The sequence below is a fragment of the Chenopodium album genome, chromosome 9, assembly GCF_948465745.1.
Source record: "Chenopodium album chromosome 9, dcCheAlbu1.1, whole genome shotgun sequence".
NCBI lineage: Eukaryota > Viridiplantae > Streptophyta > Magnoliopsida > Caryophyllales > Amaranthaceae > Chenopodium > Chenopodium album.
This window is the reverse complement of record NC_137842.1, coordinates 66,585,123-66,601,583: the sequence shown is the minus strand read 5'-3', so window position 1 is coordinate 66,601,583 and position 16,461 is coordinate 66,585,123. Positions and strand designations below refer to the sequence as shown.

The window sequence follows — 16,461 nt, the reverse complement described above, 5'->3', positions numbered from 1 at the left end:
ATGTCGTATTAAAAGCTGTTCTACTTTGCCCAGAAGTTCAAAAGGACAGTGGTCTACTTGTATTTTATATTTGGATGTACCAGAAGTTCAAAAGAACAGTGGCCTACTTGTATTTTACATTTGGATGTATTATGTGCATGATTCACTTGTAAAAGAATATTTTGCTTGTTTATCTTGTTTAAATTTGTTAATTCTATGCTCATTTTTGTTTAAAGTTATCTTACTTATACTTATTACCTTAAATTATGTACACAGTATCCATAAATTATTATTGATGCATAAACTTAGGGCTTGTTCTCATTGACTAAACTCAACTCAACTCAACTCAACTGAGCTGAGCTGAGCTAAACTGAACTGAACTAACTGAATTGAATATTTTATAAGAGAAGGAAATTAGGAGCTGAACTGAATTGAACTGAACTGAGCTGAACTGAACTGGATTGAACTGAACTGAACTGAGCTGGACTGAACTGAACTGAACTGAATTTCAACGTAAGAGAACAGACCCTTAATTACTATTTTATTTTATTTTATTGGTAGAATGACTTAATTGTAATTTTGTATAAATTAGATAAGTAAAGCAAAACTAAGCTTGTTATTAAATTAACAAATGTATGAAAAATAGTTTTGAGATAAGCCTAATTTTGCTTATTTTAATGAAAAAAATTGCACTTTTCAATAGATAACTTGCAGGGGAAAGAGTTAATTTCCAAGTTAAGAGATGTTGTTAAGGAACCGTGTATAATGCATATTATGATATGGAGTTACACTTTTTTAGGATATGTTCCCCTTAGTTTAAGAATGTTTTAAAACAAATAAGATAAGAGAATTAAAATTCAAGTGACAAGAACACTCTTTTGAACTAAGCCTCTTAAAAGATTGTATTTCATTTATTTAATAAAGTTCAAAGCAACATCAAGAAATACAATGAAATTTATTAATGTTGAAATTAGAATTTCACTTACGTGTTTATTACTATGTAGGTTCTTTTGTTGTTGATAAAAATAAAAAAAATAAAAAAAATAAAAAAAAATCAGTTATACTAAAATTTTAGATATTTTCTTAACGTTTACTACTCTTCAGTCCTTACATAGCTAATTAAGTAAGAAATTGTATACTTTAGTTAGAAATTTTTCTAAAAAGTAAAATTGCAACATTGTAGATTCATGCAATTGTTGCTTTTGCTTGATTCATGCAACTACACCACCAAAAACACACATGCTATTTTTTTTTAAAGAAAGATAGGTAATCAGTGGGCGGACGAAAAGTCGACAAAAGTAGAAATTAATTTAAATGCAAGCGATGAACAATCAACTTTAGGATTCTGAGGTTGGTATACATCCTTTGACCACACAAACATCACGGTTATGCATTTCTATACATTTGTATAACGATGTAGAATCTCCCAACTAAATAACAACTGTTAAGGTTACATCAATAACAAGACAAGTAACACCCAAATTAATTACTTATACACTTTTTTATACTTTGTGGTTCAACTTTTGGTTATTTGTACTACGTTGTTGATCTTCAAAAAAAAAAAAAATTGTTAATATAATCTCAACGACCATAAACGATCAGCATATTTTACGCCCAAAGTATCATTTATACATTTGTAAAAACGTGGTATGAGTTTGGAATCAGAAATGAAAAATGAGTGATATAAGGGTAAAACTTTATCCTTAATAGTTAATACCATTTGTTATAAATCCCTACTAAGTTCATTTCTATTAAGGATAAATCCCTAAGGCTAACTACTAGTTCCTTGATGGACGAACAATTGATTGAAAAATATGCACCCTTTGGTTGCATGTTCACATAGTAGGGATTTTACGATTTATAACAACTAAGTCTATCATATGACTCGAGTAAAAAAGAGAACGATTTCTTTCGAAACATAATTGAATTCTTGTTTCAAACAAATTTAAATGTACATAACATGAATAAAGATCAAAACCCTCATAAATCACCTGCCAACTTGATTTCCCTACCTATAACTTCCTATCATACTTTATATCCTATATTTCCTTCTTTACAATGTCATATCACCATACTAAACCCTTTATATCAGAGAAGATATATCAAATCAATTGATACCTAAAACGCGAGCCATATTCAGCTTCCGCTTTGTATTTTGTGTCACCAAGTTTGTCATCATGTTACGCAAGTAACAAACTCACAGAGAACCTGCAAAAGAAGTTTAATCAATGTTGGAAGTGAAGATTAAACGTAAGCTTTAAATCTACCTTCCAGACTAAACCACATAACATGACACATTAAAAAGAAGCTCAAGTAGTACTCTCTAAAAAAAAAAAGAAGCTCAAGTACCATTATATGAGTGATACCCCCATCATAACAATTTTTTGCACACCCGGTTGTACCAACTTTAAATTGGTGGCCTCAAAAAATGGGCAAAAACGGCTCAAATCTCAGGTATTTTTACATATTTCTGGCATGCATAGAGGTGTTTTGAAATTTCCTGACTTTAGATTGTAATTTCAATCAATCTTTGAGATGAAGGTATCATTACTTCCACATAGTTGCAAATCTTTAAGCAAACATAACTTGTTATGGATAGGAGCACTAACCTCCGATCTTTCAAACCAAGCTGCAGGGCTTATTCCCTGCTAGACTTAGCCCAAAACAATCCCTTTTTCCTTATTGATGGGCTTTCCGAAGCAGACTTGTTGCCCCTTGATCCAAAGGAGAAATGCCGCTTTAAAAAAGGCTTTGCGGCAGAAATCTTCAAGCTAGAGCTGTTGCCAAGCTTGGGACTCTTCCCTTCATGTGCACCAGCACTTCTCTTCCAAGAATCAAAATCAAAAGAGGCATTGGTATCTACAACCCGATTCCTTGACTTCTTGCTACTCCTAGCTTTCAAATCCTTTTCTGCCTTCAGCATTTTCCCAGCTAATTTCAAAGTTTGCTTCTCCCCAAATGTACAAACCGGGCAGGCAGGATCATATTTATTAACTTCGGGCGTTATGGTCTCCAAGCACTCAGCATGGTATACATGCTCACATATTAAAACAGCTACAACAGATAATTCATTACCCGCAACAAATTTTTGGGTGCTCCAAGGTGACTTCTCAGACAAGAGCTTGGAGCAAATACCACATGTTTGAAAATCAATAGAGATTGACCGGGAATTACGAACACTTGTTTTACACAATTTATCATGAGGAAAGCTGCAGGAATCACTATCAAAAGACCAACGTTCTCTCTGTGAGGCCGACATAAGTTCTGAGAAGGCATGAGCTGACCAACCATCAGAGGACCTTCCATAGGATCCCCGAGTTGACACATTGCTTACAGCCGAGTTTCCAAATGGCACCTGCCCTTCTTCAGAAACAGAGTTATTACTCGGTGAATTTCTCCCAGAACTGTGGCTTTCGGATGCCTGATGGGAAAGCTCGTGAGCTGGCGAACCTCGGGCCCATCTGGATGGGGTGGGTGATGGTGGAGGTGGATGGCTTTGGGATGAGACTGGTGACATGCATACAGAAGATGTTGTATGAACTGAGGGTGATAGTTTGACAGAAGCAGGGTCTGATAACGGTGGAGATTCTGTAGATTGTTTCACCTAAATAAATCAAATTACGAAATATTGGAAAGACAAATTATTAGAGCACTGCATAGTGAGAAACAAAAGTACGTATCTAGAAACCACAAAACTTTCCCTATTTACCTCAGTACAGGCATTCCTCCCAGCAGATTCACCTGCCATATATGAAAGCAAAACTCCACTTAGATTTACATTTTCAATTATATTAGTAACCAATATAACTGACAACTATGGAGTAAGGAGTTGACTGACAACTATGGAGTTGGAGATAACAGATAACTTGAAAAATGTAGTGCAATAATAATTTAAGATCTTAACAGGATACACTGAAAACTAGCTACCAATCCACATTTATATTGGTAAAGCACAAACAGTCATTTAAGCAACAAGAATAAACTCAATAATTTCCCAGGGTGAATCTTACATTTTTAATAGTAGCTTTACTTCTGATCCTCTAAGCAATCTACCAGTATCATGACAAGAATTAAATCAAAGGAAATAAAAAAATAAAAAAAAAAAACAAATGATACGTTACTCAAACTCGACTACAAAAACCGAATTGCTTTTACAGAGATTCAAGACAGGCAATCAAGATCAACATATAGAGAGGCCAGCAGCAGCTACTTCACTATGGAGGTCAACTGCATAACTATAGTGAGATCCAGAAGCAAAACTACAGAGAGTAGTGAGCGTAGTGAGTGAAGACGCAATAATTTACCCCACATTCAACAAAAAAAATGACTTGGCAACCCCTATTTGCCTTTAAAACAAGTATTTGCATCTCTCTGGACTTGAACAGGAAATGCAATGAGCTAAAACTCTTTTCAGCAATAACAATAAACTGACCACGACCACAACCATGCTACAGTACTTTAACTGTGTGCTTAAAAGGACAAGTACATACAATCCAAGTGCAATCAAGATTGAAAAGGATAACCTAATTTGTTTATCCGTCAAGCTGTTCTTTTATTTTCTATACCCCTTTTCCTTCACTCCTATTTTTTTTATTGCAATAGCTTTAGCAATAACCTCAAACCCTTCACGTCTCTTTATAACGGAAAAAGGGGATGGGGCCAAATTGAAGAGCATCATTCTGATAAGTGACAACAGAAACCAGTTATTAGAATAAAGACATCAAAAGCAGAAACTGAAAAGACTAACCATGATATTCCAATATCTAACCAAGTCTAGATAAATTTTGCACAGTCAAATCAAATAAGAAATATTATAATGCAAGGCAGACCAAGAAGTCTTTACCTGAGGCAGATGTTTTTAGGCTCTTAGTCGTATCCTGGTTCACTGGAGACTTGCGCCATGCTCCTGTTCGATAACTCTCCAATGAACTACCTCCATCTGACACCTGTGCTGACACATCAGTTGCAGATTTCACATCCAAGGCATCATTCCTACTAGCAACATCAGACAACCAGCCTACGGAAGTATCTTCACCAGCTACCCCAACTCGACTATCCCATCGAAAACTCCAAGTTGGAGAATGCCTAAAATTTCTATGCAGAAATTCACCACTAGATCCTGGTTGTATGGCTTTGTCTCTAGAAGCAACGCAACAAGCAGCTCCCATATTTGCTCATACACCAGTTCCAATTTTCAGCTGCTAGCAATCAAAGAAGTTTGCCCCTTGACCACATATAGCACCAACAGAACCAATCACATATATTCCAAAAGACCAAAAAAATTTCTGAAAAAGAGGGGCACACTAATCAATAAACAAACACAACCATCTGTAGCGTATTGAAAAGTACATATACTCAACTAAGATATTACTCAATCTACCAAAAATTTCACACCTAAATACCCAATTGCTGCAATACAATTGATCCAGAATTGGCTCATACCCAAAGTTCAAACAACTATGAGAGTTCCAAATTGGTTTGTACCCAAACACAACAATCCCGAGATCACAAACATTATAAACGAAGCTCATAAGAATGAATGATATTCCGTAGTAGCAACAACATATGCAAGTTCTGAATAACAAAGTGACATTTCATACGAGTATAGATTATGAAATTAAAAAAAAAAAAAAAAACACACACACACACACACACACAATAGCCATCAGAAACAACCACCAAATCTCAACATCATAATCACGAGTCTTAGATTAAGAGAAGAATACGAAAAAAGGAGGAACCCTACAATCAAAATCCAAAATGTAAGTCAATGCTAATTTGTTTAGTTGGTTTAAGTCTAGCGCGTTAATTTCTAAGACCTCGGATCAAATCCCGTCCAAATGCCTTTTCTGGCTACCCATTACCAAAGGTTTTATCAAATCATATACTCGACAAACATTTCCTCTCATTCAAAACACCACCTAAGTAAACATTAAACATCCCCAATTGAAGCTCGAAAAAATTACAAAATTTAATCAAACTCAATACAACAATCTCAAAATTAATACTAAGATAAATGAAAATTATTAAACTAAAAATAATAATAATTAAAAACCTTGAAGAGTGAAGCAGGAAGTAGAGCAAATGATGTTATGAATATGAAGAGTATAGTCAGAAATAAATAGTATCAAAAATTAATTAGTTTTATTAATTAAATTAAATATTTATTAAACCCCCAAAAAGTAGTGGGAAAATCATGAAAATTCAGAAAAAAAAATATATATATACAGAGGTCAGAAGATCCGAAAATAATGGCGATTAACCATAAAAGCAAAAAAATTGAACAGTCAGAAGAAGAAAAAATCTATTCAAAATTCCACGATTCAGATGATAAAATACCCCAAAATTAAAATTAAAAATCCAGCAATATAAAACAACTAAATAATCGCAAGATTTAGTTACCAAAAATCACGCTCATCAAATCAAACAATATCATTAATAATAACTTAATTTCTTACACTTAAGTTTTTTAAAAAAAAAATAGAATAAAATCAAAAAAATATATATCAAAATTAATAAGAAATAAAAATGGAGAAATTACCTTAAGAAACTGCAAGTGAGAAGGCGCCACAGAAGAGAGAGGAGAGAGATTCTGATTCTAGTTTATGGTTTTTGGGTATAAGAGAAAGAGAGGTCGTTTTTAACGGTTGAAAATAAACGGAGTTAAAATGATGCTTTTTATTGTTAACTTGTTTTATACTCTCAGTCATTGATTTGTAGTTGGTACAGTGAGGGGTGTGTGTAACGTCGTTAAGAATATGTCGACCACCCTTTCCCCTTTCTTTTTGGTGAGTTTGGCGGATGTGGAACTTGCTTTTTTAAATGTCTTTTTATTTTGTATTTATATACGGATTACGTATATTTCTTAGTACAAAGTATGAGTATATTTTTCCTTAAAAAAAAAAAAAAAAAACAAGTATGAGTATATTTTTATACGACAAAAAAAAATACGGAGTAATGTCTTGACTTTTAGCATGAATTATGTGTGGCCGACTTACACACACCAAACACTTAACGAGTAACCCCTGATCGATTGAGTAACCCCTGACCGAGTAACATGTGAGCACACATAACCATTTTCTTTCTATGTAGAAAAATATGGTAGAATAGTCTTGACCAAGTAACCTCGGACTAACCAAATAACCCTTATATGATAACCCCTGAATAAGTAACCCGATCACACGATGTGACATGAGGCTATCCACATATGTAAATTTGTGGTTGACTTTTGTATTAGTCACGTAAAATTTTAAAATTATACTTCATAATATTTACCCGTTTAACCGCATAATCTAAAAACTACTTGATATGTAACAATAACAAATAAATAAATATTATCTCTATTCTTTTTATCTTTCCATTTCTTGTTCATATAAAATGAAAAATAATAAGTCAATGTTGTTAGATAGGTATTGATATGAAGCATTTGTTAGATAGTTGTTAATTAATGATCGATTTTTATCTACTACCTCCGTTTCGTATTAGTTGCAACTTTGGAATATTTTATATCTCACAAATAATACCCCAAAGTTGCAACTAATAAGAAACGGAGGTAGTATAAAAAAAATTATGTTGTTTTAGGTATTAATAATTTAATATAAAGTATCATAATATAACTTTTTATTTTGATTAAGATTTAATGATATTATAATAAGGTCAAATACATTATCATGTGTGCAAATTTTAATTGTGTGAATTATTTTAGAACAAAAGAAGTAATAACACATGTTTACTTGACATGGTTTAGCAAATAAGACTCCTTGGGAGTAGACAAAAAGAGTATGTAAATGAATCTCAATCCTCAAGTTGTCCTAGTGAAGATTGATCCCATAATAGTATTATTTGATTAACCAAGTATTGCTTGGTAACGTATCATTTACAATACACAATTTTATACACATGTTGTCGTAAAATACATTTATACTGTTATACACTTGTTTAAAAGTTCTTGCCTTAAAAAATGTGTAGCTAAAACATTTTTTACAAATTTTGAATCATACTATTGACTACCTACAATCACATAATAATATCATTTACTAACTCGCCTTTTAATTTGAATAATTTTGTGGGTTTTTTTTTTTTTTTTTTGAGGCAAAATAATTTTGTAGGTTTTAAACTTAGAAAAAATGATCATCAATAGTTTAAACTCATAATGCGCAATACCTTAAAATAAACTAATACTCCGTAAATGTGATCGATGATGTGTTGAAATATAATCCCAATATATGATGAATTTGCGCATTATGACCTAACTTTAACACCTTTCATAATAATTTTATTGTAAAACTTGGGTGTAATTGCAATTTTTATTGTAAGTATAATTGTAACTCAACAATTGAAGAGCAAAATAATTGTCATGCTTCAAGCATCTATATATAGCTTAACAAAACTATTTCGTGTAAAAAAAAAAAATCCCAACTTTTTTTTTTTAATAATTATTTTTTTTTTCAATAATAATACGAAGTAATAACATTAAAAGTTGGGGTACGTAGGTGCAGTGCAATGTGCAAACTACAATTGTGCAGTAATTCATCAATTGTCATTGATGGAGTTTATAGCATGAAAATAGTGTAGATTGAAAATCCAATGAGGCAAGTCAAATTATATCATAATTTATATTTTTGGGAAAAAAAATAATTATTAATCATATACTACGAGTACTATATAATTTGTCTGTCATCTTTACTTTAGATTTTTATTTTTTAGTTTTTAGTTTTGTAGCCATCAATTGTCATAAAGAAAAACAAATAATCAAAATATAGATATAGTAGCTGGGTGATTTGAATTATTTTGTATTTAGTTTTTTGCCGGTGGAATGTAGCCTTTTGTTTTTTTCTATAATTTCAATCCCAAATGGGAATTCAATATTCAATAAATACTTGGTCCAATACCACGGCTTAATTTCAATGTGTATGCATGAGTTGACTTAACTTTTGAAAAATCAAATATTCATCTATCATATATTCTTCAATCTTCACCATATGTTTAGGTGAGAATGTGACTTGAATTAGAAACTTATTCAGCCGAATCACCATAGACAGAGTTTAACCCATACTTCCTCTGTCTTAGATTTTTTTTTTTTTTTTTTTAACAAGAAGCCTACCAAAGAAAAAACACACTAATAAAAACTAAAAGGACCAACAAAGCAATTGTCGACAACGAGCTTGAAGTACATCTTTTTTTTTTTTGTTATTAATAGGAATACTTGCATTGTTTTTTATCAAGTTTTTATTTAATTGTAACACTTTATAATTTAATTTGGTAAATAAATTGATACTCGTACTATACATCTCTCTTTCTAATCCCATTGTGTTGAAAAATAAACATCTCAAGTTTCACCACATGTAAGCGTCCCACATTGGTTGAAGAAGAGAGAGTTAAACACTTTATAAGGCTAAGGGGCTACTCCTCCTATTGACATATGGTTTTGGGATGGAATCTCCTTGGACTTGTGAAGTGGACTCTCTCTCTTGATTTGCAGGTGCGGCCCAGACCCGCGTTTGACACATTGCACTACTTCTTTTTACAGCGTCAATTATATCTCTCGATAAGTCAATAATCCCTCTTGCATTATTTTATTTTTTCAGTGTTTATACTTTATATCCCTCAAACTACTAATTAAATGCGTATTATATCATCACTAATTATATATACTTGCTTTATATTATAAAATATCCTTGTTGGTTCTAGCTGATTGCGATTGATCCCAAATGAAATGAGTTTTTTGTTCTACGAGTATCTTATCTTAAAAAATTAAAAAAAATAAAAATAAAAAATAAAAAATAAAAATTGTAAATCTTGCATGAATTGTACTGTTGAGGATGGGTTGTGGAATTTTTGAAAGGCTAGTGAAAAAGCAACTTAACTTCTTTCTTGCAAGGTACGCGGAGTGCATGGAACGCATTCCATGCTTTAATTCACCTTTCAAGAAAGTAATATGTGTTGTTTGATAATTAATTTAGTAAATTTAATTTGTTTGTTATAATAGAGAAATCAAACTTGATTTAAAATATAACTTATATTAATATGATGTTAGCTCTAGTACAGCTCGTCGATCACCTTAATAATTTTTTATTTTTATTTTTTTTTTTAAAAAAGTTAGAATATAATACTCCGTACTAGATTGATGAAAAGGAAATACTAATCAATGCGATTAAACTAGTTTGTAGAGGGTAATACCTTAATTATTGTTGAGAGTTGAGACACGTATGCCAATTTACGACAAATAAAGGATCCATTAATAGTAGGAATATATATAGCTATGATTTTTTATGAAATCTTATTAAGAGAATTAGAAGTTTCATTTATGTTTCGAAATTATTAATTACATACGTGTATATATCATTCTCAATAATTGAGCTTTGTGCCTTTGTGGTTGACATTGTAAGTTTCTAATGAACACCATTTTTTATTTATTTTTTTATTTTTGGCAAACATTGGTTAAGTTATGAATGGTGTCTTAATCATTAGAATATTGGATTGACTATACACTATTATATAGGATCATGTGATCAAGTGCTTGCACTATCTAATTTGCTACTTCGTATTAAAGATTTAAAGATGGGCTTAGAAACGATATCGTTCATGGCGTGTTTGAATTAGATTTAGGTGCATATTAATCAAAAGCCAAACTAATTTTAGCTAAAAGCAAAAATATGATATGAATTGAAGTACTAAATAACTTTAGTACTTAAACAACTTATAACTCAAAGATCGAAATTTAACAGAAAAACTAATTTTAACTACCTACTCAATCAATTATCTAAATGTTTATACTTCATTGATTGATCTAATACAATCACAATAATATTTATCTTAGCTTTATTCCTGAACTTTCATGAACCATAATATAATTTTTTATAAGATTTCAACTTCACATACATGATCTATTGATCTATAATAAAGTTGTAGTAGTATACAACCAAGTTTGTTATTACGTGGATTGAGGTTCACTCTTATGTAGTGGCATCAAACAATAAAAAGGACAAATTGTGCACGTAATTTGATTAAAAAGACAAATGACAAGTATTGAAGTGACCAAGTAATCAAAATTTCTACATAAAATGATAAAAATACAATTTGGTTGATGCTACTGTTAGTTCAACTTCATTTATCATTTATGTAAGCTTTGTTACCTAGTTTGAAGTCAAAGGAAGTTGACAAGTAGTTGCCTTAAACTATATTTAATGACGATTTTACCCTTTATCTTATTTGTTGGTTTAATAGCAAATTAAAGGGTAATATAGAAAATTTGTACACGTGGACCTCTTATAATGGGGGTGCGTTTGCTTTAGGTCATTAATTTAATGTAGCGTATCAAGTGATCACACGAATTTTATCCACTTATATATTTGTTCTTTTTGGATTTTGTCACACCTATCAATTTCGGATTAACTACTAATCACCACATATCCAACTATATATATAACTACGTAATACATATAGACAACACAAAACATGTTCTGATTTACTAGAAATGAGCTGGAGTGAAAAGAAATGAATATTTTATGAGAAAAGAAAATTAGAAACTGAAGTGAACTTAATGAAATTAAACGAAACTGAACTGATAATAAGCTGAAGAGAACAGACCTTGTATAAAAACTATATGTTAAATTTATAATATAGGACTGGAAGAGTTCGATAAATTTCTAGAACCGTACTTTATTTTGACATGAATTAAAGTTGTTCCAAAAGTTGCCAAAATATTATTAGTGGACTTTCTTTTCTTGTTGAATTTTGATTACCATAAAGTGGCTCGTCAAAGACTCAACGGAGGCAAACCAGGCCAAATGGCGTTCTTGGTAGTTGTTGGACCAAAAGTAAAGGAGACAAAGATTTAAACTTTTAAGTTTTAACATCTACTTAAAAATATTAATGATCAATACATACATTATTCATAATAATAATACAAAGCATGCATGATGCATGTTTTATTTTTGGTGTTCTACCCGGTTCACCCTTTGGGCTAATCCGGATTTGGGGATCAGTTATGGGTGGTTAGGTTTCAGTCCCCTCCCGATTGTTGTTGCGGGGGATCGAACACGAGTCCTCCCTACCAAGTGTAGTCCCAATCACCACTACATCAACAATCAATTGGTGAATAATGTAATAGCGCAAAATAAAGAATCACTTCGAGTTAGATCAGACCACTATGAACCTCAATGAAGCAAGATCTTCCCCTTGTCAAATTGATACATTTAATGCATCAATGAAGAGAGTAAAACTTGAATTTGGACTAATATAAATTTTTAACATTGAAAAAGAGTGTACAACTAACAAATATATTCAGTGGTATACTCCACGTACAAGTATTATTAATTGGTTTTTGTAATAAGCAGCATAAGTATTACGCCGTATATTTTTATGTGAATAATGTGGTCATAATCTTCTCCAACGTGGATTATTGTTGCAAATTCTAACTTGATATGACTAGTTAATGCAATACTTGCTTAATATGAGTATGTAGTTGAGACATTCCACTTCAAAAGAATAAATTCATTGAATACAATACGCCTAGTATTCATTCAAGGTTAGTTATTAATGTTTGATATTTCTAGTTTACCCATTTAATAAATCTTAGGGCTACATATACTCATTTCTTTTCTATTTTTATAGCATATTTGTATACCCCAAATTCCACTAATTATTCCTATTTATGTGAATATATTTATTTTTAAAAAAAATTTCTTTCTACTCTGTACAATTAAAATGACAAATCTAAAATTTTGAAAACAAGGTGTCAATATTATATTATATGCTCATTTTGTCATGGGGTGGAAATAATGGCAAGTTAGTGAATATATTATAAGCTTTTTTTCTTAAGGGGTGTTAGTTGACACACCATACATTTTAATGGCTTTAACACCACTTTGTACGTAGTAAATCGATGATTATTAAGATCCGTTAAAGATATTTTTATTTTTTATCAAGGTTAAAAAAACGAAAATCAGAACACTAGCTCTATTCACAAGGAAAAACTGATACTTAAACTACTCCATTATTGGCATTATAGAAGGTAAAAGACAAGATGAAATGACGAATTTTCCTGTTAATTTAACGACGGATTAGCTGGAAAACAAAAGTGTTTTAAGTATTTTTTATTTTGGGCTTAGGTTACGAACCCTACCTAGCTGTAATCGGCCCAATAGAAAAGACTAGCCCAACTAGGCAACTACCCCCTCGGTCTAATGGCCTTTGTCCATCAGTGCGTCTACTTGCTAAGGATTCGTTTGGCATCGTTTTTAACATTTGGCAATTAAACACTTTTTTTAAAAAATGTTGACTGGACACGTCACACATATATTAATGTAAAACTTTTACTCATATAACATTTTTAATTATCATGAATCAAAACAATTCTAATTAGACTTCATAATATGACTATTTTTTATTAAGTATAAATCAACGTGGGTTAAAGTCAAGTATATGAATATTGGCAAATTGCATCCTTAAGAATTGTATACAACACTAGCCTTAATATATATTAGACCATCCAATAATAAGAATTATAAGATAATCAAGAAAAAGCAAGCCGGTTGACACAAATTCATTGCATGTCACACTACAAGAAAAGGGCCGTTTTGCGACGGAAATAATTCGTCGCAAACTGGCAAAATTCCGTCGCAAAGTGACTTTGCGACGGATTTCCGTCACAGGCATGGCGTCGCTCGAACTTTCGTAGCAAACAGTCCTTTTGTGACGGAATATCCGTCGCAAAACGAATTGCGACGGATTTTGCGACGGAAAGGTAGTTGTAGCTGAAAACAACATTTGCGACGAAAATTCCGTAGCAAGAGGAGTCATTTTGCGACGGAATATTCCGTCACAAATTTTGCGACGGAATGTATTTCCGTCGCAAAATGGATTCTTTTGCGACGGAATAGTCCGTCACAAATTTTGCGACGGAATGTAATTCCGTCACAAATTTTGCGACGGAAATTCCGTCGCAAAGTTATTGTAATTTTAATTTTTTTTTTTTTTTGTATTTTGTTTTTTTTTCCTGGAACCTGTATTCCTGCAATCCTGTTTAATTTTTTTGTATTTTGTTTTGTTTTCCTGGAACCTGTATTCATGCAATCTTGTTTAATAAAATACGTGCATTTAAAATAATTTCAGTCAAAAAGTCCACGCCCTAACATAATTCAAATATATACAACACGTAGCCGTAACTACCAAGTACGGTACATGATATAATTTTTTAAACTACAATGTCATCCATATACAAAAATCGAAAAATGACACCTAACTAAACACAAGCTGGCTGTCCTTGGCCTGCACCACCACCACCACCACCACCCGGGTCGTTCCTGGGGTCTCGAATCTGAGGCTGAATCGTAGAACAAGTGAAAGGAGTGGTCAATCCTGTAAATCTACTGGCTAACTCCTCTAAGAACTCCTTGTTCTTCCTCTCGATTTCAGCCATCCGTTCTGCCACTCGAGCCTCCACTCGAGCATCGAGCTGTTCCGCCACACGGCTATCGATCTGGCTCTCAATTGCTTCCACCCTCTCATTCAACTCCTTGTGGAAGTTTTCCTGCATTTGAGTTATGACCGACGGTACGTATTGGCTGGAAGAACCCGATCCTCGTCCCCTAGATGTGCCGTAGTACAAGTCAGCACCAACACCAAGACCTCTAACACGACCCTTCTTATTACGACCACCAGCCGCCTCAAAGAAAATTTCATTTTCAGACAGTTGGGAACCCTGGGTTCTTGATTCCTCCTGTCTGTGTTGGTACGCCTCCTGTAACAAACAAAGGATATACAATGCAGAAATAAAAATAAAGAATGAGAACCAATAGTTTGAGGCTTGATATAGTTCATAAGTGGCAATATAGGTTCACTAGGTCCTAAAACTAGGAAAATTGGGTGAAAATGGGGCGTTTTTGGTTCTAACTTGCCTATTTCTCACATTTGTTATCAAATGAGCTTATTTTTGACCATAATACACCTAAATAACATAGTTACTTGAGTTCGAGGCTTGAAATAGTTCATAAGTGGCAATATAGGTTCACTAGGTCCTAAAACTAGGAAAATTGGGTGAAAATGGGGCGTTTTTGGTTCTAACTTGCCTATTTCTCACATTTGTTATCAAATGAGCTTATTTTTGACCATAATACACCTAAATAACATAGTTACTTGAGTTCGAGGCTTGAAATAGTTCATAAGTGGCAATATAGGTTCACTAGGTCCTAAAACTAGGAAAATTGGGTGAAAATGGGGCGTTTTTGGTTCTAACTTGCCTATTTCTCACATTTGTTATCTAATGAACCTATTTTTGTGACCTTAATACACCTAACTAACATAGTTACTTGAGTTTGAGGCTTGAAATTGTTTATAAGTGGCAATATAGGTTCACTAGGTCCTAAAACTAGAAAAAATGGGCGAAAATGGGGCGTTTTTGGTTCTAACTTGCCTATTTCTCACATTTGTTATCAAATGAGCTTATTTTTGACCATAATACACCTACCTAACATAGTTACTTGAGTTCGAGGCTTGAAATAGTTCATAAGTGGCAATATAGGAAACAAGTGGCTTGAAAATGGGCGAAAACTAGTTATTACCGCAATTTCCTTCGCTCTTTTGTTCGCAGGAACCTTCCCTTTCCCGGGCACCTCCTTGAAGTGTGTATGCAAGAAGAGATCAGGTGCTGATGGAAGCTTCCCTTGATTCTTTGCCGCCTTGCAATGTGAACAAGTGAACAGTATTATTAGATACAAATGTAATTAAGCACATATAAATACGTACATTCAATTTTTTATACAACAACTTACCAGCTTTTTTGCATGTTGTACCGCAGAGATGGAACCTTGAAAATGGGTCGGTTCTATTTCATTATCCATAGAGCCAGATCGTCGGTTCAATCTGTTCTGTGCTGACCTCTTCTTGTAAACGTCATCCACTTGGGGAATATCCATCATCATCTTGTGGATGTCTTTTGAGATCCAGTCTGGCTTTCTCCCTCCCATCCTTTTAGTGACGTTGTAGAACATTTGTCGCAACCGAGTTGCAGCATAAGTATCAAACGCCCTACGCACTTGCCCCTCCAAAGCAGGTGCCCAACTGTAATGTTGCTGAATATACAAAAAACTCTATTAGTTACATATTCATTTGGTTAAATTTATGACACCTATTATTTATAAGTTAAACTTATACCTTGAACAAGGTGAACCAATGTTCCTTGGTGGGACCTTCAATCTCCTCGGGGTCACTACTCTCAGGATGATCTTTGCAATACTGAATGAATTCCTTAACCCCTTTCACGAATCTAGGATCAATAGAATTCCGCCCACACAACCTCTCATACATCCAGCTACGCTCTGTTCGTTTCATTGTCACAACTTCTACACAACTCACGCATATAATCATATCAGTCACAAACAATAGTAGCAAAGTATCAAGCTAAGTTCTTTTCTTCATAAAATCAAACCTACATGAGGTTTTAGATGACATATATCCAGGGGTCCTTATCACTCCAACCTA

General features: G+C 32.9%; 2 protein-coding genes across 2 annotated transcripts; both read right to left on the bottom strand.

Moving 5' to 3' along the window:
- Positions 1-1,884: 1,884 nt before the first annotated feature.
- On the bottom strand, positions 1,885-6,668 carry LOC145558861 (uncharacterized). Its single transcript, XM_081620211.1, has 5 exons — positions 6,521-6,668; positions 4,823-5,264; positions 3,689-3,720; positions 2,589-3,583; positions 1,885-2,187 (listed from the first exon to the last, which is right to left on the bottom strand). The coding sequence occupies exons 2-4, from the start codon at positions 5,145-5,147 to the stop codon at positions 2,618-2,620; spliced, it is 1,323 nt and encodes a 440-aa protein (XP_081476337.1). The 5' UTR covers positions 5,148-5,264; positions 6,521-6,668; the 3' UTR covers positions 1,885-2,187; positions 2,589-2,617.
- Positions 6,669-13,756: 7,088 nt separating this feature from the next.
- LOC145560252 (uncharacterized) lies at positions 13,757-16,168 on the bottom strand. Its single transcript, XM_081621507.1, has 4 exons — positions 16,135-16,168; positions 15,753-16,052; positions 15,543-15,659; positions 13,757-14,722 (listed from the first exon to the last, which is right to left on the bottom strand). The coding sequence occupies exons 2-4, from the start codon at positions 15,969-15,971 to the stop codon at positions 14,225-14,227; spliced, it is 834 nt and encodes a 277-aa protein (XP_081477633.1). The 5' UTR covers positions 15,972-16,052; positions 16,135-16,168; the 3' UTR covers positions 13,757-14,224.
- Positions 16,169-16,461: the final 293 nt, after the last annotated feature.

Coding starts and splice junctions, on each gene's coding strand:
- LOC145560252 (XM_081621507.1), bottom strand. CDS start 15,971: ATGTTCTACAACGTCACTAAAAGGATGGGAGGGAGAAAGCCAGACTGG. Junction 15,660..15,752: donor TACAACATGCAAAAAAGCTG/GTAAGTTGTTGT, acceptor TCACATTGCAAG/GCGGCAAAGAATCAAGGGAA. Junction 14,723..15,542: donor AAAGAGCGAAGGAAATTGCG/GTAATAACTAGT, acceptor TGTTTGTTACAG/GAGGCGTACCAACACAGACA.
- LOC145558861 (XM_081620211.1), bottom strand. CDS start 5,147: ATGGGAGCTGCTTGTTGCGTTGCTTCTAGAGACAAAGCCATACAACCA. Junction 3,721..4,822: donor CCTAAAAACATCTGCCTCAG/GTAAAGACTTCT, acceptor CATATATGGCAG/GTGAATCTGCTGGGAGGAAT. Junction 3,584..3,688: donor GGAGGAATGCCTGTACTGAG/GTAAATAGGGAA, acceptor TGATTTATTTAG/GTGAAACAATCTACAGAATC.